General features: G+C 59.0%; 1 protein-coding gene across 2 annotated transcripts in view; it reads left to right on the forward strand.

The window, feature by feature from the left end:
* OSBP2 (oxysterol binding protein 2) overlaps positions 1–27,834 on the forward strand; it is a 167,922-nt gene that overhangs the window by 121,941 nt on the left and 18,147 nt on the right. For both annotated transcript variants that reach the window (XM_045887311.2, XM_045887312.2), the window contains 2 exons: positions 14,510–14,766; positions 27,152–27,344. In XM_045887311.2, the coding sequence (XP_045743267.1) occupies positions 14,510–14,766; positions 27,152–27,344 (450 nt within the window). The remainder of the gene's footprint in view (positions 1–14,509; positions 14,767–27,151; positions 27,345–27,834) is intronic.

A 27,834-nucleotide genomic window follows, 5' to 3' on the forward strand; every position in this document is an offset into this window, starting at 1 on the left:
GCGGTCAGGGAGGAGTTGCCACAGGCATCAGACGGACAAATGAGGTCATCTGGAGGAGAGCTGCTGGTGATCATTTCTTTGCTACTTCGCGCTTTTCTCTACGGAGCTTTTCCGTTTTTCTGCCTCAAGCGTGGATCGTTTTTATAGCCAGGGAATAATGGCTGATATTTGTGGCCTCACTGTGGGCCAGGCACTGTGCTGAGGCATGAACCCGTTTTACAGATGAAGAACTAAAGGTTAAGCTGTTCCCTAACTGTGCAAGGCCACAGTGGTGATCCATTCCAGGTCTGTTGACTCATAAAAGGAGAAAGCGTCTCTTACTTGGGCAATTCAGTGAGAGGGGCTGCTTTATCCCCCCGTTTGTTTAAGACACGGATTGGCCTGGCTGCCTCCCATGGAACCCAGTCTGAGACTTCACCCCTACAGGGACTGTGGGTCTTTCCCTCGCCCTCCCTGCAGAGCTCAGCCAGGGCCAGGGCACCCCCTCGCCACCCTGCAGCCAGGAGAGGAGGCAGGGCGCCCGGAGAAGTTGTGCAGGGTGGGAAAGAGGATCTTTGCAGGGACCGTGCAGCGAGGTCTGGCCAACGGGGGGTGGGTCACAGGGCGAGTGGGCTGTGATTCACTTCACTTTGGATTCCTGTGGTAGTTCAAGAGCCAGGGGCGGCATAAAGGAAAACCCTGAACCTGGACTCTCTTAATCCCAAAGCACCATGATCCTCCCCACCACTCACACCCGCAGGCTGCCGCAGTTCACAAAACACTTTTCCACCCCTTGTCTCTGGTGTCCTCCATTCATTCAGCAGGTTCCTAGTTAGCCCTTCCTACATGCCTGGCTTGGGGACGTGAGGACCAACCAGGCAGATGTGGCTCCTAGGCGAAAGGACCCTTCTCCCCCCTCCCCCCCCCCGGGTCCCCTGCCTCGGCTCGCTCCTTGTCGTGGACGCCCAGAGGCAGCTGCACGTGGAAAGATCTTTAGTGCAAGTATGGGGACGTCAGATGGTTTCCAAGGATAAGCAGCCGTGGCTGTCTTCAGGCCAGGAAAATGTAAACTAGTAGTTTCCAGTGACCTGCTCAACAGTGCTGGCGCCGTCTGGGACAGATCAGTGGGTTCTCACATGCATGTTGCCAGGCCTTGCTTTAGAATTAGTCCCCCTGGCTTTGGCCTTGAGATGCATGTCTGTGCCGAGCAAAATGAAACACTCAGGCAGGTGGGGTTCCTTGTTGTCCATTAAGGATCCTTCTCGCTGGTCCCACCCCCATTACCCAAGGGCTCAGGTGAAAGCCGCAGCTCCTTGCCTCACTCAGCTCAGTCTAGGGGAGTGCACTGCAGTAGCCTGGGGCCCGGCTCTCATGCGCCCACCTGGGGGCTAGGGAATGACCCACTTCTGCACCTCGTGATCCTGGGGGGAGCCTCCGACCAAGACAAGGCAGGCAGGTGAAGCAGAGGCCCTGGGAGGGGGTCAGCTCCCTGCAGGGCTTGACCCTGAACGGCACCCCTATTCCTTCAGGGAGACCCCCCTGGAAACCCAGGTTAGAGTGGAAGCTAAGGGTAGGCTGGGCCCTCTGCCGGGTGGAGGAGGCTATGGGCGGCAGGTTGTCCTCAGCATCACAGCGGCTGCCATAATTGGAGTCTGCGCCTCTATTTTTATGTTCCGTCTCTGTGCCAGTGTTTATTTCCCTGGAGGAGGTGGGCCCCTCTTCCAGAGCTGTTCGTCATCCTGAGAATACTGTGGCTCCTGATCACAGCCTTCTGTCAAGTCGGGGAGGCACCAGGTTCTGTGGGCATACTGTCACTCATGTGGACTTATTTTTCACGCTTCACTGTGGCTTGTGGCTTTGACCCTATGCTCCAGCCCCCTCCAGTGAGGGGAAAGGAGATGGGTTTCTCCGTCCTTGAGAATTTTTTTTTTTTTTTGAGTACTTTACATTATCTCCTTTTATTTTCACATATCCTGTAAGGAGATACATTATCCCCATTTGATAGATGAAGAAGTTGAGGCACAGAGAGCTTAAATGACTTGCCCAAGTCATATAGGTAGTAACTGATTAAGTTGGGATTCGAAATCGAGCAGTCTGATTACCCATTCTTGAGAGCTGTGTAAGCGTTCATGAAGAAAAGAAAGGGAAGGAGGCATTGAAGGTAGAAGGAACGTGCACCAAAGCACTGAGTGCACAGTGTTATTAAGAGAGCAGCGAGCAGGGCGCCTGGGTGGCTCAGTTGGTTAAGCGACTGCCTTCGGCTCAGGTCATGATCCTGGAGTCCCGGGATCGAGTCCCGCATCGGGCTCCCTGCTCGGCGGGGAGTCTGCTTCTCCCTCTCCCACTCCCCGTTTGTGTTCCCTCTCTCACTGTGTCTTTATCTGTCAAATAAATAAATAAAATCTTAAAAAAAAAAAAAAGAGAGAGCAGCGAGCAGTTAGTGTGGCTTAAGCACCCGTGAGGTGTGGTTGCCAGAGACGGCCTGCCGGGAGACAAGGCCAGAAGGTAAGATGAGAACATATATGACTAGCATACATGCCATAAATACGGAATTTCCAAACAAGAAAATGGCAATTTCTCTTTACTCTAAAAGAGAACAGGAACCTCATTTCTTTTTCTGAGATTGCTCTGACATGATGGTAGTCTCTGGTTTCAATGTTTTGTTCATGGTGAGAGCTTCAGGCCTTTTTATCCTTTCAAAGCTATAGCATTCACTTTTGTCTTCAGAGGATAATGTTCTAGCGCTAAGTGGAAGCCTTCCATTAATAAAGTGTTGATTAGTATCCGGAGGACATTAGTTCCCGTTGGCCAATTTTCGGTTATCAGGTTTTATAGAAACATACCTCTGTCCCCTGCAAGCGGGTGTATTCTTCAGGGTTACTACACTATAGGTTTGTGTTTTTTTTCTCACGTTGTGATTGACAGTCAAACGAGGCTACGTGGGGGCTGCAGGAGGGGCCCCGCCTGGAGCCGCATGGCTGCCTGTCCTCCAGCTGCGGGGACCATGCGTTACTGGCTGGGCACGGCGGCAAAATGCCCTTGGGGATTTTTGCCAGCCTTCTGCTTGCTGGAGTCTGTAACCAGTCAAGGGGTCCCAGGGAGTATTTTTCCCTGGGAAGATGGGAGATTTGGCTGTCACGGATGTGTTTGTGGGATGAGGGGTCTGCCCCTTGCAGCTCCAGTAAATGGAAGCAAAGCCCGGTTTCTATATCAGCCCGGGACATCCATTCCTCAGGCCCCATCCCTTGGCCTTGCTGACAGCTGTCCCTAGTTATGGTGTCACCCCTGGACCCCTCTCCAGGGGAAGTTGCCGGAGAGCCCAAATGCAGTCTCACCAGGTCCCCGATGCCCTCAACACACCCTGTGCTGGTCACCAGAGAAAGAGGAGGGGAGATGAGCCATAGACCAAAGGCCAAGACAACCACGGTGCTCTGGCTTGTGTTTTCCATCTGCCTGCCAGGGTCTCACAATTAATTATTTATTGTTATCTGATTTTTCCATCCACATAGATCCTGACACGCCTTCCAGTGCCCTCGAGTCCAAGCTTCTCTGAGTATTCAGTCACCTGCCCCCTTTGGGGAGGGATGGCATTCATCCTATTTTCCAAAGCTTTTTTTTTTTTTAATCGTCACTGATTCCATTTTTGTAGAGCTCTCTACAGGACTAATGTCCCCCAGGCCCTACTTTGGGGAAGGCCGACCTGCTTTCCTTCCGGGTTCCCCAGGCAGGAAGGACGGCAGTGTCTTGGCGGCCCTCAGTGGCTCCCTGTGCCATGTGACCTGGTCCACGTGCTTCACTCCCCAGGACCGAGGCCTCTGGCCTGACTTATCCGCTGCACTTTAAGGGTGCTTATACTCAGTGCTCCGGCCTGGCACCCCTGCCCCCTCCTTGCCCTGCAGCGTCACCTGCCCGCAGTGCATGCATCTGTAAAGCAGCCACCTCCTCCCAGAGGCCCCTGGGGGCCCCAGCCCAGCCTTGAAGTCCCCTCTCCAACACCATCACCCAGGGGCTCCCGAGTCCCTTCTCTGTCAGAGGTGGCAGGCTCCCTGTTCTCTCAGAAGCGCCCAGAGACCTCTCAGCCTCCCTCTCCCCCTTGCCTGAGTGGGGCAGAGCACCGGCAGGGGTCGGGGCCGGGTACCAGAGGACCAGCGCCAGCCCCGTAGGCAGGGCTCACATCCCTGCCTGCCCCCTCCAGGCCAGGTTGGAGGGTCCCAGCAGGCGTGGGCTTCACTCAGGGCTGGGGGCAGGCAAGCTGCTGCCCTCCCTTGTCCCTCAGCCTCCGGGGCTGTGGAGTGGCAGGTGCCACCAGGCTCTCTGTAAAGACCACACCGCCAATTCCAGCCCCCCTCTTAGGGGCCTTGGGGTCTTGGGCATGATCCTTAACTTTCATGTCACCTTTCCCTCTTTGGGGTGTGAATCTTGCCGCATACCGTGTTGTACGTGGGAATGACACAACATATGGAAGCGCAGAGTAGGCAGCCGCTGAGCAACCGGGCTGTTCATTCTCAGACCCACGAAGTCACTTGATATCCTGTAGACCTGCCTCAGGGCCTGTTGCCCTCTGTTCACAGCGGCCAGCTAATTGGATTCTACGATCAAATTCCGGTGGCTTAACGAAGCTCCCGAAATCTAAATAAAAATCACCAAACCTGCTGTAATTGAATTTTTGAGGCACTAACTTTGCAGATTGGAAATGGCTGTTTTCTGCCAAGAGTGCAGCGTCCCTGCGGTTCTCGCTTGAAACTGATAACCCACAATGTCTGTGTCTTCCCAGAGGCCCTGCGGTGGGTTGTCTCTGCACAGCCAGGCCGCAAAATACTAGGATGCACTCCCTGCGCAGAGTCCTTCCAGCTTGGGATGCACTGGAAGCCCTCCCGTGGGGCATCTGGGAGCCCTGGGGAGGTGTGGCCATGGAAGGAGGGAAGGAAGGAGTGCCTGTCCCCATTAACCACGCTGCTGGCCCAGGGGGCACTGCGTCAGGGTTGGTCCTGCTGGTGAGGGAAGTGCCCGTCAGCTGCTACGGGACAGTTGGGTGGCAGGCCGCGGGTGCGGTGGAGCCCGTGCTGCGCTAATGCGGGCCCCCCACCCCGCCCCCCGCCGTGGCAGGGGCGGGGCCTTCCCCACTCTCCCTGTGGAAGGCCAGGACAGGGCCTGGGGTGAGCAAGGACACACAGACATTGAGACAACGTGTGTCCTGGGCCTCGGGGCAGTAGCCATCCGCCAGACGGGAGTAGAAGGGGAAAGAAATCCGGGGAATAGAGCCGAAGTGGAAAAGCAGTGGGGTCATGAGGTCTCTGCAGGGGGCACAGGGTGAGCTGAAGAGCCAGGAAGGAGAAAGAAGATGCGGCAATCACAGGTGCCTTGCTGGGCATGGAGCGAGCGTGGGACGTAGGCTGGGGGAGTTCCTGCTCAGGACCCTGCTGGGGCTCCTGTGCTTGTCCTTCCAGCCCTATAGGCCCTGTCCCCTGCCTCTGCAGTCAGGACCCATCTCAGCACCACCGCCCCCCCTCGCCCCCAACACACACACAACTCATGCAGGCTTGTGCTGGGTACAGGTGCAAAGGGCGGGGTGAGCGCTGGGCTTCCCCTGGCCTTGACCTTGCCTGTCCTGAGGCCTCTCCACAGCCAGAGCTGCTCTCATCTCCAGCACAGTGTGTGAGGGGAGGGGTCCCCTGACCGTGTTGTGCCTTGACTCCGAGGAGCTCATGGGCAGATGGGGGCAAAGCCAGGCTTCCCAGAGAAACAAGCAAGAGACAGTACAAAATGGGGTGGCCCCAGGGCCTCTGACTCCTACATCCCCACCATGTCTCCCTGCCCCCTCCAAACAAGTCGGTGCCGCCTTTTGGTTTCTTGGTTCCAAGCTTGTGTTTGCTGCCCCCTGACAGGGCTCCCCCACCCAGAAACCTGATCCATTTTCCTCCACAGATGAAAAAAGAAAAGATCTGTTTCTAAATATAGCCTACCTGGCTCCACTGTAGTGTTTCCATGGCAACCCACTCCTTCCCAGGAGTCCCCCGGTAAAAGAGGGTGAAACAGGGTCCCAGCCCTGGTGTGGGTCCCCAGTGGGCTCCTCAGCCTGAGCTGGCCGTGAAAGGCATTGAGGAGTGCCCCAAGTGGGGAGCAAGGGCAGGGGGCAGGGCCAACACACTGGGACTCCCTGTGGCTCCAGGCCTCTACGATTTGAAGTAAGCTCAAGGCTGGTTCTGTACAGAAGTGAGCCGTACCGATAAGGATGACCGGGATCCGGGTGGGCCGGAGACCAGTAAGTCCTGGCTCTGCACTGGCTACACACCAGGCACTTAAATTGTTTTCCAGAGCAGGTGTGGATATCCCCACGCACGTGGATGAGCGCACTTACCCCAGGCCACGTGGGGTCAAGGCAGGACTGCCTGGCCCAGACCCCAGCTCCTCTCTGAGCAGTAGGAAGACCTTTGTGCCAGGCTTTGGCGGTGGGGGGGCGGTTTACACAGGAACTTGTGAGGTCTCTGTGCCCAGGGAGGGGTCTCCATGTTTAACAGGAGAGCATCCAGGGACCACACCCCCGGGCAGTAAATCAAACATGATGATCCATGGCAGGTGAGAATGTGGCCTAGTGTTGAGCTCAGCCACAGCTCCTTGGTGTGGGAGCCGAATAACGGCCCCCAAAGATATCCAAGTCCTAATTCCCAGAACCTATGCATAGGTTACCTTATATGGCAAAGGGACCCTGCAGATGTGATCAAGGATGCTGAGATGGGGAGACTCTCCTGGACTATCCAGGTGGGCCCGAAGTCATCACAAGCGTCCTTCTAGGAGGGAGGCCCGAGGGCCAGAGTCGGGTGTTGGCTTGAGGATGGGGTCTGGGGCCACAGTCCAAGGAATGTGGGCCGCCTCCACACCCCAGAGAAGGCACAAAAACAGACTCTTCCTGGAGCCTCCAGGAGGAACACAGCCCTGACTTTAGGGCTGATTTCAGGGCCCTGAAACCCCTTGATTTTACAACTTGTGACCTCCACGCTGTCAGGTAACAAATGAGTGTTGTTTTAAGCCACCGTTTTTGTTCCCTCGGGTTGCCCTAACAAATCACCACAACCTGACAGCATAGAACCACAGAAGGTTAGCTTCTCACAGTCCTGGAGGCCAGAAATCTGAAATCAAGGTGTTGGCAGGGCCGTGCCCTCTGAGGGCCTGAGGAGAATCTGTTGCAGGCCTTTCTCAGCTTCTGGTGTTGCCGACAATCCTTGGCATTCTTTGGCTTGTGAACACAACTGTCCTTCTAGTCTCTCTCTCTCTCTATCATCACGTATATTTCTGTGTTTTTTCTCCTCTTCTTTTTTTTTTTTTTTTTTTTTTTTAAGATTTTATTTATTCATTCATGAGAGACAGAGAGAGAGACAGAGGCAGAGGGAGAAGCAGGCTCCCCGCGGAGCAGGGAGCCCGATGCGGGACTCGATCCCAGGACCCTGGGATCATGACCTGAGCCGAAGGCAGACGCTTAACCGACTGAGCCACCCAGGCGTCCCTCTCCTCTTCTTATAAGGACATCAGTCATATTAAGGAGCCACCTTATTCCAGTATGACCTCATCTTAACCAATTATATCTGTAACAACCCTTCTAAATAAGGTCACATTCTGAAGTTCCAGGAAGGACATGAATGGGGTGGGAGGGGGACTAGCCAAGCCAGTGTGGCAACTAAAGGTTGGAAACCCATACACCCGAGAGCTTGCCATGGATGAAAGGCCGCTGCCAGACTCTGCTGGCTGACCAAGATGGACAGACAAGTTTTGGCTGCTGCCTTATAATATTGGCAACCTGAGTTTTATGGATTTATTCTCTTCTTTGTTTTTTGTTGCCGTTTGTTTGTTTGTGTGTTTAGACAGAGCAGGTGGGGGAGGGGGAAGGGAGGAGAGAGAGGGAGAGAGAGAATCCTAAGCAGGCTTCACCACGCCCAGCACAGAGTCTGTTGTGGGGCTCGATCTTACGACCCTGAGATCAGGACCTGAGCCGAAATCAAGAGTCGCACGCTCAACTGACTGAGCCACCCAGCGCCCTGGGATATATTCTCTTCTCACAAAAAGAATTCATTCTTGTGTGTGGCTGGTGAAAATTGATGGGTATGTTAGGAATCAGTACCTTTCTAGAAATGGTGGTGTCTGAGAATAGGCTGGCCCATTTGTTTCACGTGGTCCCACTGTCCCAAGAGCTGCCTGCACCTCGTCTCGAGCTCCGAGTGTGCCTCAGAGGCCGGATCGATTTGTTCTTTCGTGTTCCGCAGTCTGGAGCTTGGGAGTGCCCCTGGCCGAGGAATGTCAGGCCAAGTTCCCCCGCAGTTACTGAGAAATTATTTTCATTAGAAGGTGCAGGCCCTCTGGCCCGGCGTTGTCCCTGGGGAAGTCGAAGGGCAGAGTCGGCTTCTCCGTGTCCCAGGCCCAGCATCCTTGTCTCAGAAGCCGCACTCAGCAGGCTCCTGCCGAGCCGCTTTGCTGGGGAGGTTTGCTCTGCCCTTGGAAGCACGCCACCAGGAGAAGTGCCCAGAGCAAGGCCTGAGGAAGCATGGCCTCGGCAGCCCTGCTGGGAGGCACAACAGGACAGCGGCTGGTCCTTGGCAAAGCAGGCATGAGCGATGCCCATGTGGGAGGATCGGGGCGGGAGAGGCTGGGGAGGCAGAAGTCCCCTGCTGCCTGCCTCCCGCGGGGGGCCCTCATCAGGCCCCCTCCAGCTCTCCTGTCCTTCCCCTCCCATCACGGTCCCTCCAGTTAGCTTCCCCGGGGTCACTGTCCTCTGCGAACCGTGTCCTTGGAGGCCAGCCATGCGGGGATGTGGGCTCCCGCCCTGACTCTGGTGGTCTTGGCCAAGAAGCCCCGTGCCCTGAGCCTCAGCCCTCTTGTGGAGAGGACAGCACAGGGTGGCGGGGTCTGTAGGGCCCCGCAGGGCAGACCTTCGGGCTCTGTCCTCTTCCTGGCAAGCCTGACAGTCTTGGAGGGGGAGGGGAGATGATGCAAGTCAGCAGGGAGAGGGCAAGATGAGATGCTCGCATTAGTCCTGGGAGAAAGAGAAGTCACTGTGCAGGGTAAGGGTGGGCGCTTGTCCTCGCCTGACCTTACCAAGTACCTCCCAGGCCAGCTGCACTGAGATCCCCCTCTGCCTGGCCTGCGCTGGGGGACGGGAAATGGCCATGATGACGGGGTGGGGGGGAGGGGGTGACACCCCAACTCCGCCACTCAGACACATAGGACCCATCCTGCTCTGAGCCTCAGTTTCCTCACCTGTAAAATGGGAGTGCTAAGGGTGCAAGGTTAGGACACTGCCCTCTCATCCAGCTGCTTCATCGCTGGGCAGTGGGAAGCTGCCTCTTCCAGAGCTTGCTTCCTGAGTTGCTGAGACCCAAGTCGGGTGTGAGTACAGTCCATGCAGCATTTCCAGAGGGCACCAGCCCGGTGCAGAGCCAGCCAGAAGCCAGATGAGTGAAGCAGAGCAGTTGACTGCAGGGAGCTCAGCGGTGGCAGGCAGTGAGGGGCACTGCAGGGCCAGCGTGACAGCCTGTCCTGGAGAGAAGGAGAAAGATGCACCCCGGTGAAGGGACCGAGATTTGGCAGGAAGGAGGGGCAGGAAGATCCTCACCGAGCAAAGGACAGGAGCCGTGTGCACTTTGGGGTGCTTTCAGTGATGCTTTGCTCACACCCACTGCCCGGTAAAGGTGGTCCCCTGTCCTCTCCTGCCTGCCCCCACCCCTGGGCTGTGCCGAGAGAGAAGGTGAGCCCTAGCACTCAGCCCTGCAGACCTGAGGGCCGCCCAGCGCTGTGGGCTCCTGACAGCAGCAGCTGTCGTGGCGTGTGATCAGAGGCCGGCCTCCCACCGCCTGGGGAGGAGACTCTGATAGCAGGGGCATAAAGCTGCACCCCCCCACGTCCTCCCCTCCTGCGAAAGGTATCTGGGTCATCTGCCCTGGGTCCCAGGCTCTGACCCCTCAGCAAACACATCTTAGCCATTTGGAAAGAGCCCGCCCAAGATCTGGGCCATATCAGACAGAGCGGGGGCATCATAGCTGCCACTGCTGCCAAGGTCGGCATCTGACCTTGACCAAGCCCCTCTCCTCCGTCTGGGCCTCAGTTTTCCCATCTGAAAGCAAAGGCATGGGCCTGGATGCAATGGGCATGACCTAAAGTCGCCCGTGCTCTGAACCCTCTTGGGTTCAGCCTGGCCAGTCCACGAGTGGGGTCACCTGACAGTCCAAGAGGCTTCCAGAACGCTCCTGCTACCCTTGTATCAGCTGACCACAACTGAAGAAAATGGGAGAAGTGAGCAGAGCAGGAGACAGTGAGGACGGGGAGCACCCTCATGGTTAGACACTTGTCCTTTATCTGAGGGCCAACGATGCCTCCCCCAGAGCTCTACCAGTTGTTCTGAACAGAGACAAAGCAGCAGCTAAGAAGGAGGAGTCCAGAGAAGTAGGACATTGTCTGATGCTCTCCACAGCCGCCCTGGCAGACAGGCAGCGGAGACTAAGGGGACATTAGGGCTCTGAGCATGTCAACAATGCCGCTTTCCTACCCCTCCCCCCCCCACTCCTGTCTTAACCCCTGTGCCTTATGCAGAGACGCCACCTGCTAGGGGTCCATTGGCTCCTTCCCAGTCTCCCCTGAAACTTGGCTGGGGCCAAGCCCGGGTCTGCACTGGGTCCTGGCTGATGAAACATTGCACCCTCCCAGTGCTCAGGTAGACTTCCTTTCTTTAAAGGACCAGCATTTTCTAGGAGGTAATGGAGAGGCATTGAGTTCAGCCAGCCCCTGAAAACCAGGGTATGCTTCTCCCAGTGTTAGATCTTGTTTCCCAGGCCAGATGCTCAGAGACCCTTCAGTGTGGCAGCGATGGCTGCTGGGGATGATCCCACCTGATGTGGCCCACCTGACACCCAGGTGCTTCCCAGCTCCGTGAGGTGGGTGTTGCTGTTCTTGCTGTACACATGAGGATTCCAAGGCCCAGAGTAGGAAGACAGCCCCACAAAGCAGCAGAGCTCAAGGTGAACTGGGAACTCAGGCATTCAAGCCAGTTCTTTCTGACCACCTTATTTTTATGCCACCCCAGGACACCCTGGCAGCCCCCTCCCCCAAGAGCTGTTCATCGTACTAAGTCGTGGCCTTCACATGGGTTTGGGGGAAGGCAGGGGGCTCCTCTGTGGCCCAGGAGCGTGGCTTTGACCTGGCCCTGGATTTCAGTTGCTGCTCTTCTTGTATTAATAGAGTTGCAGAATCTCTATAGGATTTTACATTTGTGGATAGGTTAATGTTTGCTGTGTTGTGGAGATGTGGACTGAACAGAGGGGACAGGTGGGGTCATAAAAGCTTGAGAACCCCCAAGGCCATGAGCTTGAGAGCCACAGGCCTGAACAACTTGATGCATACAAGTGTTTGCCTTCCTTTGAACCAAATTCCCCACCAGTGGAGTTCTCCCGTCAAAGGAAGAAGCGGGCCATGGAAGCTGAAGAGCCATTTCTGTGCCTCTTGAGGGGTAGCTGCTGGTTTATCCTTCAGAAAGCTGAAGCTAATTCGATGCCATCCATTCCTTTTTCTAGTCGGAGTAGTATCACAGCAAGTAGTTTTATTTACGTCTCTGATAATGAGTTTCATCTCTCTCTCTAATGTGAGTCTGCTCCTTGCAAGGACCCCTGACCTCAAACTGAGACCTGGAGATTCAGGATGGTCGGAGTTCATCATGGCAGAGGCAGAGTCCCCTTCATGGCTCAGCTCGGCTTCCGCCCAGGCCTGAGTGGGGGGGTTCACGGCGCTGCGCTCAGTATGAGTCTGAACAGCCCATGACACTGTGGGGAAGTGAGCAGCTAGGCCACATGGCAGGCCACATGGCAGCTAGGCCCCCTCCTCGAGGACTGACCAGCGACGGGACTGCCTGGGAGCGTGGCTGTCACTAGACGGTCATGGCCTTGGAGCTGGGTGGGTGCTGCCATCAGCACTTTTGGGCTAGGTTCAGAGGTCCTGTTCTCTCCAGCCCCTGGCCTCCCCCCAGCTACTCTGGCCTCTCTGTCCCTTCAGTCTGCTCATCCTGCCACTTGCCACCAGGCTCATCTTTCCCATGGATCTCTGCTCAGGTGCCCACACTCTCCTTCTTGCCAAGGGATAAAGGCCCAGGCTTCTCAGCTGAGCCAGAGGCCCTTTCCCACCCCCCTCTCCAAGTAGCTCCTCCCTCCTACTGATCATGCCCTTCTCCAGACGCTGCCCTCCCGTGTGTGACCCACCACCTCTGTGCATGCCACTCAGAACCCCTGGACAGGCCTCCTGCTCATTCATTCCTTCACTCACCCACTCCCTCCCTCTCTCTTGCCCCACCCCTGCACCTGCCCTCTTTCCCTCCCTCCCTCATTCTCCCGATCTCACTGTACCCTCTGGGAGAGACTCTCCCTGCCCATCCCCATAGAACACACTGTGCTGGTCAGTAACTGCTGACCCAAGAATCTTCCCATCCCTCCCCCACCAACACAGCCCATGGTTTGTGAGCAAAACAAGTACATCCTCATGTCTCTGGCCGCCGGACCTGAACTTGGACCCTAGGAGCTGCTTATTAACAAGTTAACTAGAAATGTGGTTACCCACCTCTGGCCACCACACAGGCAGATGCTCAGTTAGGCCAGCTGTGTTTCTTGCTTAGAGCACAGTGTGTGTGGGGGGGAGGGTCCCACTCAGGCTGACCCGCAGCCAGCGTGTTCCCACACGGCCCTCCCGGTGTACAGCAGCCCCTGTTCTGACTGCTCGGTGGCTGACCGTTCTGGGGGTTACACGTGTTGAACTCGGAAAGGTGACAGGAGATTACATCATAACTGAGAGCCCAGGCTCTGATGCTCAACAGACCCGGATTCGGATCCAGCTCTGACCCCGTAACCGCAGCGCCCATCTGAGAACGTACATTTCCTCACTTCTCACGGTCTGCGGACCACGGTGAGGCTGGTGCAGCACGTGCGGTCCCCGGGCACTGGGCCGTTTCCGAGCCGTCCCCGGGCTGGCTGTGGTGGGAAGAGGGAGAGCCCCTGCCCCGAGCCTGGATGCTGGCCCACAGCCCCAGTGGGGGCTGCACCCCAGCCTCCAGCCCACCCAGGCCCCACGCCACCGGCGGTCCTGGCGCCGCCACCAGCTCAGGACACGCTCAGAGTGGCCACTCAGCCATGGCCACCCCCACGCACCCTGTCTGCCGTGGGAAGAAATCTGTTCCCTCACAGCATGTGCCTCTTTAAAAACTCTTGTATCTTGGGTTACAGATTTCCTTCACACAAAAAAAAAAAAAAGAAAAAGAAGAAAAATGTTTTGTAAACTGATGATTTCTGAAACAAGACCTCTCAGAAACCCCTGGCGCTTACAGGCTCAGGCACGCGGGCTGGTGGCAGGTTTTAGGGTCGCGAGCCTGGTGCTTTCGCAGCAGCAGAGCCCGGGCCGGCTGCCCACCTACCCCACCCGCGGTGGTCCCCCTCCCCCCGAGGTCCTCACTACCCTGTGGCCCTCTCAACACAGGCAGGGCTGGCAGAGGGCTGGGCTCCAAGGCACCCCGGACTCCCAGGAAGGGCCACCCCGAGGGCGCCCGGGCGGCTGTGTGAGAGGTGAGCGGGATGGGCCAGGAGGAGACGGGGCGCCCGCCTGGCCCGCTCACAGAGGCCCCAGCAGCCGGCCTGGCATGAAGAGGGCAGCTGCAGAGGCAGACAGACTAGCCGGGTGGCCTGGGGCGTGACCTTAGCTGCCCGTCTGTCCCTGGGGCATGGTATCGTCCCTACCCTGACGAGGCCATGGAGATGCCACAGCCCGTGTCTGGACAAATGAGAGCGGCCTTGCTCACGCCGGGGAGGTGGGTGGGGACCTGCAGGAGGATGGCCAGGGGCGGGGAGGATGACTTTGGCCTGGGGGTCTTCAGGCAGGCTTTGAAGATCGGGGGCATCGGGCTGGGGCTGGGTAGGGGTGAGGCCTCTGAGGAGGTGGGGGAGGTAGGAGGAGGTTCCAGGCAGTGAGGACGCCGTGGGAAAGGCCCCAGGCCTGAGCACTCAGGTGTTGCAGGGAACAGGGGCAGTTCGCCGTGGCCGAATGTGGTCGTAAAGCAGAGGGCAGAGTGAGGCCGGCAGGAAAGTCCGGGTCGGCTTAGGCTGGGCCCATGATGCGTGGAAAGGAGCCGGCCTTCATCCGGGGTCTCTGGTCTGCGATAGGAGCTGCTCCTCGCGGCAATCTCCAGCTCTCCACCCAGCTCGGTCCACCCTGGCCTGCGTGGCACAGCTTAGGGGGCTGGTGCCCCGCACGCAGGCGGGTGCCCGCAGGGCTGCCCCCTCCAAAGTGCGGGCCAGGCGTGGTCTGTCAAGCTGGTCCCCCCCTTCCATCCCTCCCACTGACTCACGAGGGCCCATGCCCACCCTGGAGGGCTGACCGGGAGCAGGAGCTGGCACCATGTAGGGCCCTCTGCTTTGAGACGCTCTACCTGCTCCTTCCTCCCGGGCCCAGGCCACGTGGGCTTCTTGGCGCTCTGTTGGCCAGTTAATAACCGTGGCAACTCTTTTTCCTTCTGCAGATGACTCTGGGGACGACGACGACGAGACTGCCTCTCCAGCTGACAAGAGCGAGCTACACTGCGCCATCAAGAGCCTCTCCTTGAAGCTAGACGACCTCAGCACGTGCAATGATCTCATCGCGAAGCACGGCGCTGCACTCCAGCGCTCCCTGAGCGAGCTGGACGGCCTCAAAATCCCCTATGAGAGCAGCGAGAAGCTGAAGGTCGTCAATGAGCGGGCCACCCTCTTTCGCATCACGTCAAATGCTATGATCAATGTGAGTGCCCACCCACTTGGCACAGGGCTCCCCGTCACCGGCACCACGGTCCCCGAGTAGGTGGTGGCCAGGGTGCTTGACAAACCAGGGCTCCATTTCTTGGTGACTTCAGGTCATTTCCCAAAGCCTCCTGCCCTCTTTGCAGTTGTCTGGTGGGAACCGGAGTGGGGCGCGCAATCCTGATGGAGGCTGGCAGCTGGCTCGGGCCCAGCCGAGGAGGGCCAGGGCCCCAAGCTGCCCACACAGTAGGGACGAGGCTGCCACGCTGGTGCGCGGCAGCCGCTCCTGCTCTTTCCCCCCAGAATGCCGCCCAGAAGCAGCAGGCTCAGGGCCCAGCAAGCACAGCGGCAGGTATGCAGCTGGAAGCCTGGCTTTGTGGGTTCCCGTAGCCAGAAGAGCTTGCAGATGAGCCTGCCACGGGTCATGCCGACCTGACAGTAGCCAGATGAGTAGCCACAGTCCGTAAACTGAGAGGCACAGCCTTGGGGGTCGCCACATTCCACAGAGTTCTGGAAGCCACATTGCTGTGACTAGGAGCTGGGAGGGCCTCTCCATGGTGGCAGAGAATATAATGCTCAGCTGTGCTTCTGGGCCCTTCTTCCTCAGTCCCCCGCCTCCCCAGATGTGTATGCTCTTCTTGGCCTCCACCCTGCAGACACAGGTCTGACTCCTGCAGCCTGCTGCCACGGACAGCCCCCAGGAGGGGCACACCGGGAGCAAGGAGACCAGAGAGGGGAGGTGTGGGAAAATGGAGGCCACCTCAGAGGAGGCGGCCCACGTCCAGAGAAGGTGGCTCAGGCAGGCCATCAGGCTGGTCAGAGACAATGGGTAGTGCCGGTGCCCAGCCCCCAAATAAAGGGGAGCCAACGAGAGCAGGGCCAGGAGTCGGGACTAGGCTGTAGGCCGAGAACAGGGTGGGAAGGTGCAGGCTGGAGCCCACGGCGGGCCAAGACCCCTGGGTGAAATTGTGGCCACAGAGACTTGCCCCAAGCCTGATTCACTGGGACTGTGGGCAGTCCCTGTGGGTAGAGTAGACCACCCGCACACCCCCACAGCCCCCCACACAGCCCTCCCCCGCCCTGCCACTGGACCACCCCGGTGCAGGGGGAAGCCTGAGGAATCCATACCCTGGGACCTGTGGCTGAGGAGGTGCACCCTCTTCCCAGGCTGTTGGGACGCACCATCTGCAGGTGCTCGGCTCCCTGCGCTCAGCCAGCGCAGACCTTTGTCCACGGCCCTCAGGGGTGCATCTGGGGGTGCATCTGGGGCGTGCCCGCTGAGAGGCTGCCCTGCGAGTCGGTCCCGTCCTTGGTTTGTACTCACGTCTTCACCGTGTTTCCCTGCTCGCTCGGGCCAGCCGGCCTCCTTACAGCCCCCAGACTTTCGGGGTCTGGGTCACTGCCCTCCTTCTGGTGACAGGCCCAGATAGGAAGCACTGACAGAATGACGCACTTGTGTTTCCCCACCCAGGCCGGAAGCCATCACCTGCCCGTGGCTTCCCTGCTTCCTTGGCACTGCCCCTCCCCCCCCACCCCCCCACCCCCGCTGACACCGAAGCCAGGTTTCTTTGTCTTGAGTAAGCAGTTTCGGCTTTTCCCAGATAATGAGCTTCTCAGCTGGTGTTTTTAGCAGAAATCTTTTATCGGGCATCAGAGGCTCCTCTGTGTTAGGAAGCCATAAAAACCGTGTACCATCTAAGTGCATAATGAATTGTTTGATGGGAAGCAAGCCCCTGGGGTGGGTTACAAAAGCCTGTGTGCAGTTCCAGCACCCAGAAAGTCGACCCAAGTGCCGGGGAGCTGCCCCCTGGGCTGGGCTCCGCCCCCCTGCTGGCCTGAACCTGATGAGAGGGCCCCTGCCACCTACCTCCACTGGGTGGCGGGGGGCGGCGCACCCAGAAGTGAGGGGCTGGCCCCAGCAGGCTGTGCTCAGAGCTCAGACTGGGGCGGAGGCCCCGCATTTCTCCTGGGGACCCTTCGTGATGCCGCTCCTCGCCTGGCAGGAACCGAGTCAGTTCTGGATGGGTAGTTCACGTACGCGGTTGTCACGCACCAAATGTCTCAACTCCCACTGTGTGCAGAGGCCTCCCGGACAAAGCATCCCCACCCCTGGCCAGGCCTTGGCCTCTACCCCTGTTACAAGGAAGGGGTTGGACCAGGGATCTGTAACTAACGAAGCCATGCACATTCACACCCAAGACCACTCACCCCTTGCTACAACCTCATTAATACCATTAGGTATTGTTAGTGCAAAGTGGAAACTGAGGCTCAGAGAAGTCACCTGAGCTGCCCAGGGTCACCCAGCTGGTAGGTATCTGAGCCAAGATGCAAGGCCAGGTCTGTGTGTCTCAGTGGGGGAGTGCTGGCCCCTACACTCTCAGACGCAGTGAGGATGAGACCCCCTCCCCTCTGCAGTCAGCAGACGGACTGGGTGGCCTTGTATCCACCAGGGCAAAGCCCCCAGTCTCAGGAACCTGAGTCCCTGGTATGTCTCTTACCTTTAGGCTGCAGCCATACCAGGGCCCTTCCTGGGACGCTGGGGGCTCAGGATGGGTGGAAGCCACCCCCGCTGTCCCCAGAAGGCACAGACCATGATCCCCCAGGTCACTCCAGTTCTTGCTGTGAGAGGAGGAACCTGTTTCTTCCCACTGCTGAGATCCCTTTGCAACTCCACCCGCCCCCCACCCCCGGCCTTAATGATACACACCCTCTCTAGGGAAGCTTCCAGCATCCCCCATGCCCGAGTTTGGGGAATCTATTCCCACTCCCACTTTAGGGCAGGGCCCCCCTCCTGTGAATTGTGAATGGCTGTGGTTTTCCACCTCGTGGGCTCTGATTGAGCCTGAGTCATATAAGTGGAGCAGAAAATGAGGGATGGCTGGCCAAAGCCTACAGGGAAATGCATCCTTTAGAGGGCCCTGGGCAAGCAGCACCCTTCCCACACAGAGAGGGATCAGCTGCGTCGCCTTCACTTTTACCCAAGATGGCCAAAAATCGGGTTGTTCATCCTTCAGGAGAAAGGTCAGAGGGACAATCGAATCTCCTTCAAATTTGGGAAAGGGTATTTTGGGGACCTTCACAAGCCTGTAGATCCCTAGCTCCCAGCAGGACAGGGAGGGGGCTCTCTGGACAATTCCTAAGACCCCAGGAACCGTGGTTAGTGACGCAGCCCATTCCTGTGCCACTGCCCCCAGGGGGCCGATGCGGTGAAACTCACCTCGAGTCGAGCACAGCCCCTTCCCTTCCGTAAGTGTTGGAGGGAACAGGATGCTCAGGGGAAGTGTCTGGATCAGGAATGCTGAACAGTGCCACAGTGTTCCACCTCTTTGTGTCTTTGCCTGTGCTGTACCTTCTAGAACTTTCCCCACCCTTTAGATACCTGGTGGATCCCTTTTCATCCTCTAGAACCCCACATGGATGTCACCCAGGGCTGGGAGGCTGTCCAAGCTCCTTGTCAGAAGCCGTTCCTTCTGGCTAGAACCCTCTGGAACCCACAGGCACTGCTGGGCCTTGCTGAGCCCACTGTGCACTTTCCCCTGTTACTTTGTCATCTGCCCCCCAGGCTTTGTGTCCCCAAAGTGAGACTCGGATTTTAACTCACCTGTGTCCCCAACAGTAGTAGCCCAGTGGGAGTGCCTAATATGTGATGTTGGAACCAAAACAGGTGTCATATCTCAGAAAAGAAAATTCTAAGTTGCCCACGACTCATGTTTGCCTGCTGTTACCATTTATAAAGCCATTCTTGTTCCATTTCCTCACTTGGACAAGGTCAGTGAGAAAGTGGGTCCAGCACGCAGCCCTCGGCCAGAGCCACTCGTCACTGCCCCACACCACTCGTCACTCTGTCTTGCAGAGAAATGACCCAACCTGGCCACGGAGAAATAGGAAGCGTGATTTATGAAATGAAGTCATAACTGGGTTTTTCGCAGGAGGGCTGTACTGAGCCCCGGCCTCCTGCCCTCCGCTTGTGGTTTTGGTTGATGAAGCCGTGTCCACGTGGCTCCTGCAGTTAGGAAAGTCCTGCCCGTTGGGAATTGAACCCAGACCTGAGCGACTTCTCACTGGGAAGGGCTTGTGCCAGGCAGGGACTCGGCTCTGCTCCTGGAGCTCACAATCCAGAGGACCCGCCTAGTGACGCTCTGTCACACATGGGGGCAGCAGGGACAGCAACTCACAGGCCCACTTCTGCAGGCCAGGTGTGTAGAGGGCCTGGGGAGGTTCCCAGTCGGCCGGGAGAGGGGCTCAAGCCCAGATGAGCACAGCCCACCAACAGAGTGACCCTTGGGGGGGCTAGCTGGACACCCTGGGAGCCAGGGCAGGCCTGCAGAGGGCAGAAGTAGTGGCCATGGAGCAGAGCCTTTACTGGTGGGGAGAGAAGGTGCAAACAGTGATATCTGTCCACGGGGCCTCGGCGTCTGAGGGGCTTTTCTGCTGCAGCATCTTGCCCATCCCCCTGCTGACCTGGGCCGCCTGCAAGGCAGCCCCGAAGCTTCCGTGTGCAGCACGGTGCCCAGCATCAGGAGCCTCGGCCAACAAGTGAGAGCGAGCAGGTGGGGGAAACACAGGGCCGGGGTGGCATCACGAGCGGCAGAGCTCCCCGGCGGCGGATTTTGCGAGTCTGATCAAAGCCTGCGTGTGGTCCCCTGCGTCGATTCCTGTTTGGGTAACTGAACTAGCCCGCCGCTGAGGGGGGACCTCACAGCCCGGTGAAACAACTTTGGTTCGTAGACAGAGCTTGGAAGCTCAGCGCGGCCGGCGGCCGGTGGCCTTCCTGGGACCCAGGACATCCCTGGTGTGCGGTCATGTCAGGCTGGTCCCCGTGGTGTAAGGTGGAGCGTGATTAAATTAGTATGTAGTCCCGGCTCAGGCTTTGGGTATTCGTTTCCATAAAGGAAAATAATAAATTCCAGTTTCATTCTCTTTTCCTGTACGTTTATCTTTGGGGTAAAGCAGAGTGCCCTGGTGTGAAGGACAGACCTCAGGGAAGGCAGTGGGATAAAACAGCAGTCCGCCCAGCTTCTTCCCGGTACCTCACAACGGCCACCTGAGGTTGGCGGCGTCGTGCCTTCCTTGTCATCAGCATCGTTTGTATTAGTCAGGTGCCACCCTGAGGCCCAGAGCAGTCATTTTGCCTGGGGGGCGGGGGGGCAGGCCTGGCTGTTAGATGAGCACTTGGGGTCACAGCCACCGGGCCCTGGGCCGCCTGCATTGCTGGTTGGGGGGTCTGTGCAGAAGGGCTGAGGGGAATCACCCGTCATCAGGTCCAGCACACCTGCGCTTTCCTGGGTGACCCGGGCTTCCCACGGGTTGCCCATGAGCCCTGTGTTCTGGCCTCACGGCCCCTGCCCCCAGCAGAAGAAACCCTCAGTATCACCGCGGACATTCTGGGGGTGAGCCTGTCCCGCAGGGCTGGCGTCATGTCCCTCCAGCACCGAGCCCCTCAGCGGGCTGGCAGCCTCTGGCTTGCTCCCCACCGGCCGCTCCTCCAGGCCCCTGCAGCGGTGGGGGGAATTGCCCCCAAACAAGGCAGGTTGCTCCTGACACAGCCCCCGCCCTTGAGCTGTGAGAGGCTCCTCAGAGTTGGTGACTCGTGTTGGGGCCCAGGACTCAGCCCCTCCAGCCACAGGGCCACCCCAGGGCCCTTAGGCGCCGTGAGCTCAGGCCAGCCTGGCTTACGTGCGCTGAGCGCTTTGCAGCAGGGTGGTGGGGGGAGGCCCTCCGTGATCCCTCCCTGGTCTAGGCCCTGGGCACACGGCGAACAAAGCCCAACCTCTGGAACCTGGGTCCCCTCGGGGAAATGTAACCACACAGACGATGAGGCATGCCTCCGGCCAAAAGACCAGGGGGAGCAGAGCAGGCTGGTGGGGTGGGGCGGGAGGCCCCGGGGACACACGGGCTGGAGGGGAGGTGGGGCAAAGAGCCACCCCTAGGTTCTCAGGCAGGCCTGGAGCAGCGGGAGGCCGGGCTGAGCGGTGGCAGGCATGGAGGGGAGGCCTGGGGGGCCAGAGTGCTCACAGGACACTTTGGGTGCTTACACTTACGGAGAACACCGTGCTTTCCACTCTGAATGAGGCTCCTGCAGCCAAGGACAGAGGTCCGACCCACGTTTTAGCAAGAGCCCCCCCCCCCGCCACTGCTTGGAGCACGGACTACAGATGAGGCACTGGAGCCTGCAGGCAGGCACTGGGAGCCCCTTGTCGCCTATGGAGGGCTGGTGGCTTGGACTGAGGGAAGGGGCTGGCATGGCTAGCCCGGCTGCTCGGTGTGTTGAGAACAGGGCCCGCAGAGTGGCTGTGCAGGGAGAGATCTGGGCTATCAGGGGGACTGCAAGGCGCGGGCATGAGCTACTAGTGGAATGGGGGGCCCTTGCGGTCTGATCCCCACCTCAGCCCTCACAGTGCTGGACAGGGGCCCAGCGGTCAGTCCCACAGATTCGGGTAGGATGTGGGAGGGCCTTTCCCAGAAACGGGTTTTGTGCAGCCAGTGAGTGAGCAGAGCTGGGCAGTGGGTGAGCCCCACCGGAAACGAAGACGGTCAAGGTGCCCAGCGGGGGCAGATGGCCGCCAGGCCTACTTCCAAGGGCCTGATGGGACAGACAGTGCACTCTGGGGCTCTCAGTTTACCCAGGAAGGTAGCAGCTTACGGGAGACACCTTTTGGGGCCTGCGGTAGAGCTGTTTGGGCAGGACGGGGGTGCAGATTCTGACAGCAGGGACGCTGGGGGGAGAGGCACCAGCAGAGCCAGCCTGGCCGGGGGTTGGCTCCGGATCCACCGGAAGGGAGCTGGAAGAGAAAAGTGCAGGCGGGCGTGGACAGGGTGGGGGCAAGTAGGGCCAGCTGGGAGATGTGTGTGGGTATCGACGAAGCGCTAGGCCAAGGCCTCAGGTTTGGGGCATCATAGAAATAAAGCCCCAGACTGGAGCTGTTTACTGCTAGAAATACTCTGAGGCTTCTCTCGGGCCCATTTGGAGATCACGAAGGGGTTCTTGCACCCACCCAAGCAGAGCAGGGGTGAGGGGCCGTGGAGCCGCCCTCCCTGGTCCTTCTGGGGCCCGTGGGCAGGTTCCTGGCCAGCTGACCACTGTTCTGCTCTTGACAGCTTGCTCATTTGGGGCCTGGGGAGATGAATAAAGATAGATTCCATAACTGTTTAAAATCAGTCGGCAAACTGGCGGCCAGATGGTGCTGGTTCCTGTGCGCAAGGGGTAAACTATTTTGAACATGGAAAGGGCTATTTTAAAGTTTGAAGTGAAGTGAAAAGCTGCCTCTCCAGCGCCACCAGTGAGTCACATCAGGGAGAAGCCATGACCGTCCCCTCGGTGTTTGGGAAGGGCCGGCCCCCATGGGCGCCGAGTCTGTTCATGGGTGCTGTGTGAGGAGGAGTAGCTGGCCCGGCCTGGCCTGGGAGCTGCTCGGCCTCTAGGGGCCAGGACGGTGCTGAAGACGCAGCATGGCAGTTTGGCTGGGCCTGACCCAGAGGAACTCTCCCCACCCCAACCCCCAGGTTAGCCCAGCGCTGCTGTCGCGGCTCCGGGGGTCCCCACTCTTGGTCTTGGAGGCCTGAGATGGCTGTGCATCTCCTGCTCTGGCAGCCTCTGAGCCTTGCAGGCCTGGCCTGAATCTCAGCACTGCCCCTTCCTGCCTCTGGGAGGCGCAAACTGAGGGCAGCCTGCTGCTCCTCGGTGAGGGGGAGAAGGAAGGACCCTGTTGACCCCAGTGTGTCCCCGGGTGTGAGCTTCTGGCCAGGCACAGCGGCTCAGGGAAACCAGGACTCTGTACGACTTTGTCCTATTTGCTCCTTTTATGATAAAAGGCCAGTGAGAGGCAGGTCCACAGTCCTGCTGGCCATGTGAAGACCAGTGCAGGGGAGGTCGATGGTGCATGGGCAGCCCCCGCGACATTGAGAGCCGAAGGGTCCAGCCACCCATCCACCTGGGAGCCCTAAAGCCTGAGGGTCCCTGCAGTCCAGACACATGGCAGTCAGACATCTAGCGAGTTCGTCTGGCTGCAGGTGGAAACACAGCCCTTTCTCCCACCCTCCCTGCATCCATGGTTACCAGAACTTGCGGTGTGCTGGTGGCTAGAGACAGAGCCAGTCGCCTAGCTGGCCCTGTCAGCCCAAGGCACTCGCCCAGCCTGGAACCTCTGAGCATTTGGCCCATCTCCCCGCCTCCTCCATGAGTCCAAGGACCACCCACCCCAACGTCCCGCAGTCCTCTGGCAACTTCCTCACGCCCCCGGCTTGGTGGGCAGTGACAACACAGGAGATGATGCTTCCCAACAGTCCCTGAAGGCCAGGCCTCAGCAGGGTCGGCTCTGCAGACCCTCCCGAGAGCTTGAGAGGCTTCCTGGGTCACACACAGGACGGGCATAGGATCCAGGCTGGCTGACCCCACGCCCTACTCACCCGCCCATACTTGGGGAACGGCAAGGTTGTCCGGATTAGGATTAGGAACAATAAAAGCGATTAGAGTTTGTCCTCCTTCCTCCTGGGCACAGGCGGGCAAAGGTTTCCAGTTCGGAGACACTCTATCCGTCCCACGGGGCCTCTGTCAGGATGACCAGCAGCATCTCCCTCTGGAGCTCACATGGCTTGCGTGAGCAGGCCTCACAGCCCCCTTCACCAGGTGGGGCTTCTGAGAAGGGAGAGCCCCTGGGGGGCAGCCAGGGCCTACCAGCCCCCCAGCCTGTTGCTGAGCAGAGCCAGCCCCAGTACAGGGGGAGGGGGGAGGCTGTCTTTTCTGTACTGGGCTTTTGGGTTCTCACTCTGCTTTGGGGCAGCTTGGCGGGCTCCCCACCCCCACACTGCCCACAGGACCCCACACCTCTTTATCTCAGGGATCCTCTCAACAGCTGTGGGAGTAGGAGGAAGGGACAGGGCTGGGAAACTGGAAACTTGTTCCCACCCAGAGGGCTATCACTCAGTGGGTCACAGAATCAGGGGCTCTGCAGGAGTCCTGGGGTTCGGCTCTCTGTTCTTCCCATGAGGACACCAAGGCCCAGGAGGCTCTAGGCCTGGCCCAGGGTAGGCAGCAGGCAGTGCCCATGAGGGGCCCAGAGGCTGGGCTCCTTGTTCTGCCCATTCCTGGTCCCTTGCATTGTTCAGGAGCTAGTGTGGGTAGAGGACTTCGGGGTGGCTTAGGAAACTGCTCTTGCTCAGGGCTGGGCACGAGCTCTCTGAAAATTGTGGCAGAGCCTCAGGGGAAATGTGACCATGTTCAGGGTGTGGGTCAGCCAGGCCCCTCCCTGGGCCCCTGGAAGCTGCCCCCAGCCGGCCCCCCGGCAGGCCCCCAGCCTAATCCAGCTTAGTGAACACACATTGCACAGCCTAGCTCAGCGTTCCAGGGCAGCAGGGACGGACCAGCGCCTGCCTCTCTCTGTGGCGTGGCTGGGATGGGGCCTAGAGAAGGCTGGCCGTGGCAGAGGAGACCCTGAGAGTTGAGGATGGACACCAGGTAGGCGCAGCAGGGTGGGAGGGGTGGATGAGCTCTCTGCAGCCCATACGGTGACCGGGCCGCTTCCTCTGCTGCAGATGACCCCTCGTCTAGGAGCAGTGGCAAAGCCCTTGGTCCAGCCACAGGAGCCCCTCTCTATCGGCGTGCGGCACCCTCTGCCCTGCCCTCGTCTTTAGGGGACTGTGACACTCTATGACCTTCATGTACCCAGCCCGGCTACGTGAGGCCCCAGCTGTCCTGGGGATTTGGCTTCCCGTCCCCTGCTGCTCCATACCCTTGGGCCTGCGGTGGCGGCGAGGTGGAGGTCACAGCCAGCCAGGCCGTCAGCCAGCAGGCCTGGCCACCGGGGTAGTGGGCAGTGTCCTCAGCCGCAAGGATGGGTGCTGGGAGCAGGTGTCGCGGGGGCATGGCTGAGTCCTGGTGCTTGAACAGGGTTATTCCCTGACATCCTTACTAGCGAGCATCTCCTGGAGCCCGGCTCCCTCTCCAGGAAGGCCACAGAATCCCTCAAGGGGCCCCCAGGCCGTGAAACCCAGCTGTACAGAGTGGTGGCAGGGCTGGTTCCCGGCCCTGGGAGACTGCAGGTGAGGTCCACGGGGACTTTGACTCCGGCCCTACACACACTGCCTTGTGGCCTTGGGCAAGTGCCTTGGCCTCCCTGAGCCTCCATTAAAACAGCGACCTCCATGCTTGCAAGAATGCCCCAGACGGCTCTGGCCACGGAGGTGTGTGGCGTGCGGGAGGTGGGGCTGGCGACAGAATAAGCAGATGTGTTTGGGATGGAGCCAGAGGCGAGGGTGACATGTGCCTGGTGGCCACACGCGAATAGCATGGGGATGATGGGGCCCCGGGAGATGAGGCTGGAGAGGATTTAGGGCCAGGTCTGTGAGAGGCTGTCAGCTATTCCTCGAAATACGACAAACATTCCATTTTCCCTTGGAAGAGAAAATGGTCGTTTCTAAGGCAGCTAAGAGCTCGAGCACCTCAGAACCTCAAGACTGGGAGAGAGGGAGCCTGATTCATCTTTTCCCCTTTGCTCTTGTGGTGCAGTCTCTCTTGTCTCCAGAGCCTCGTAAACGCATAAGGAGATTTCTCTACTCCCGCCCCAACCTGGGCCGGGTCACCTGCCAGTATAAATCCCTGCCCCTTCTGGAGAAGCTGGTTACAGTGGCTTAGGTGTGGCCAGGCAGGGACCTTTCGGGGAGAGTGGGGAAGCTCCTGAATCTGAGGTGGAGTGAATACACCTCCTCCCCAGAGCCTTTCAGGGGAGCTGCTGGAGACTGAGCCTCAGTCTCCTCATATGTCAATTGGGGATGATCCCACTCCTCCTACCTTGAGAATTTTGCCGGGCCGGGGTGGACAGGGAACCTGGGAGCACAGGCTCGGTCAGATAGGAGCGTTCTGTCTCACAGGACATGGGCTCAGAGGGGCAGAGTGGCTTGTGCAGGAACCCAGGCCTTCCCACTCCTGATAACAAACCTTTTTTACTCTACTTTGCTGGTTTCCTTGGGTCCCCATCACATCTTTGGGATGGTGTGTGTGAGTGAGGGGGTCGGGGAGGAAGCCTTGCCCAGCCCGCTCCGCACGGGGGCTGGGAGGTGAGACAAGAGGAGGGAAGGCACGAGGGGGGAAGGCTTGAGGAGAGAGATGCCTGCTGGGGCCTGCGAGGCCCCGACACCCACCCCTCAGCAGGGTGCTCCCTCATCCAGCGAATGCTCGGAGCAGCTGTTGTGTTTGGGGGTTCCGTGGGACGAAGAGAAACCGGCACAGTGAGCAGAGAAGCTGATCTGTAGACACGAGACTGTGGGGTGGGGTGGGTGGGTGCCTCAGGGGACCTGGCTGAGATGCTCGGGAGCCTTCCCTGGGGGGAGACATGGGAGAAGTCCGAGCAGCGGGGTTAGCGGGGCGGGGGGATTGCCCATGTCCCTGGTGCCCCCGAGGGAGTGTCTGTGGAAGGCTGCTTGGCCCAGCGCTCCACATCACCTCCCTGGTTCCTCCTGACAGCCCTCAGGATAGTGCTGCACTGTCCCTGTGTCACAGATGAGGGGCTGTGTGCCTGTCTCCCTCCAGGAAAGCTCGACTCTGTCGGGGTCAGACAGTGTGATGTGTGTGGGAAGGGAGTGCCGGGGAGGGGCGGCCGGAGACCACCGCCGAGGAAATGTGTCGCTTCCTACTGTGTTAAAGGAGTCCAGAAGGGGCAAACCCCGAGGTCCCCGGCTTGGCCCTCCCTGCCCTCCAGGGACAGCTGAGCCCGGGCCCTCCTGCCCAAGAGGATGACAGGGGCAGAACGACCAACCCCTGCTTCATTAGAGTGTGGTGGAACCACCTACGGCCCGGGGAAGCTGGAAAGAATCTGGATGTCAGAGTAGGCCCCAAGTTTGAAGGGGGAACTTTACTTTAAAAGCAGAGTTATGTGATACAGACTTTGAGGTAACCTTGTGGAAAGGCCCAGTCTCAGTTCTGTGCCAGACAAGACCCTTTACGTCTCTAAGCCAGGAAGTATAGCAGAATGTGGCCTTCCTTCCTTCCCTGCCAAGGGCAGGGACTGGCCTGAGCCCCGTGTATGCCTCGGGTTCTCGAGGGGAGAGAGGTCGTGACAAACCCCGGGTCCGGCGCACAGTGGGGAGGCGGCAGCTGAACTCGGGCCCCAGCCATCTGAAAACCCAGCATCCGCTGGCCACAGGCTGGTTTTGGTGCTCTCGGATGGCATCCTGACTGGGGGATGCCAGCCAGGGCAGACGCCCGTCCCGGGGCTGGCTCGGAGAAAGCAAGAGTCCCCGTGTCCCCACAGAAGCCAAAGGGGGCAGCAAAGGTGTTTCTGAGCACCCCAGGGCCTTCCTCACTGACTGGCAGGTGGGGTGTGGGGTGGGGGGCAGACAGGCCCCTCCCCCAGGCCCTGTGCCCACCGGCCACTCCGTGCCCCCGCCCCCAGGCCTGCAGAGACTTCTTGGAACTAGCGGAGATACACAGCCGGAAATGGCAGCGCGCCCTACAGTATGAGCAGGAGCAGCGCATCCACCTGGAGGAGACCATAGAGCAGCTAGCCAGGCAGCACAACAGCCTCGAACGGGCCTTCCGCAGCGCCCCCGGCCGGGCCGCCAACCCCACCAAGAGCTTCAGCGAAGGTGAGAGCGTGAGGGCTGCCCAACCCGTGCTCCGCCTGCGCCTCCCTCTGCCTGCTGGTTCTTACACAGCACCCCATCCACAGAGCCTTTCACACGCCCACATTTGGGCCTGCCTCTGTGGCTTTGTACTTCCCACACCCACCGCCAAAGGGCAATTAGCTCCCTGCGCTTAGGTTCCAGTTCTTTTTTTTTTTTTTTTTAAGGATTATATGTATTTATTTGAGATGGAGAGATACAGAGAGAGAGAGCATGAGCAGGGGGAGAGGCAGGGGGAGAGGGAGAAGCAGACTCCCCGCTGTGGGGCTCGATCCCAGGACGCTGGGAGCATCACCTGAGCTGAAGGAGGAGACGCTTAATAGGTTCCAGATCTCACAAGAAAAGTCTAGTGAGCCCAAGGGTCTCTCTGTGGCAGGGCTGCCCTGGTGCCAGGTGGCGGCCCACCTAGCCTTGGGCTGGGAGTGACAGGTCGGTCAGAAAGGGCAGCTAGGCC

Source organism: Mirounga angustirostris, unplaced genomic scaffold (genome assembly GCF_029215605.1).
Source record: "Mirounga angustirostris isolate CCGP_5_RB_7025 unplaced genomic scaffold, mMirAng1.0.hap1 SCAF_14, whole genome shotgun sequence".
NCBI classification, from domain to species: domain Eukaryota; kingdom Metazoa; phylum Chordata; class Mammalia; order Carnivora; family Phocidae; genus Mirounga; species Mirounga angustirostris.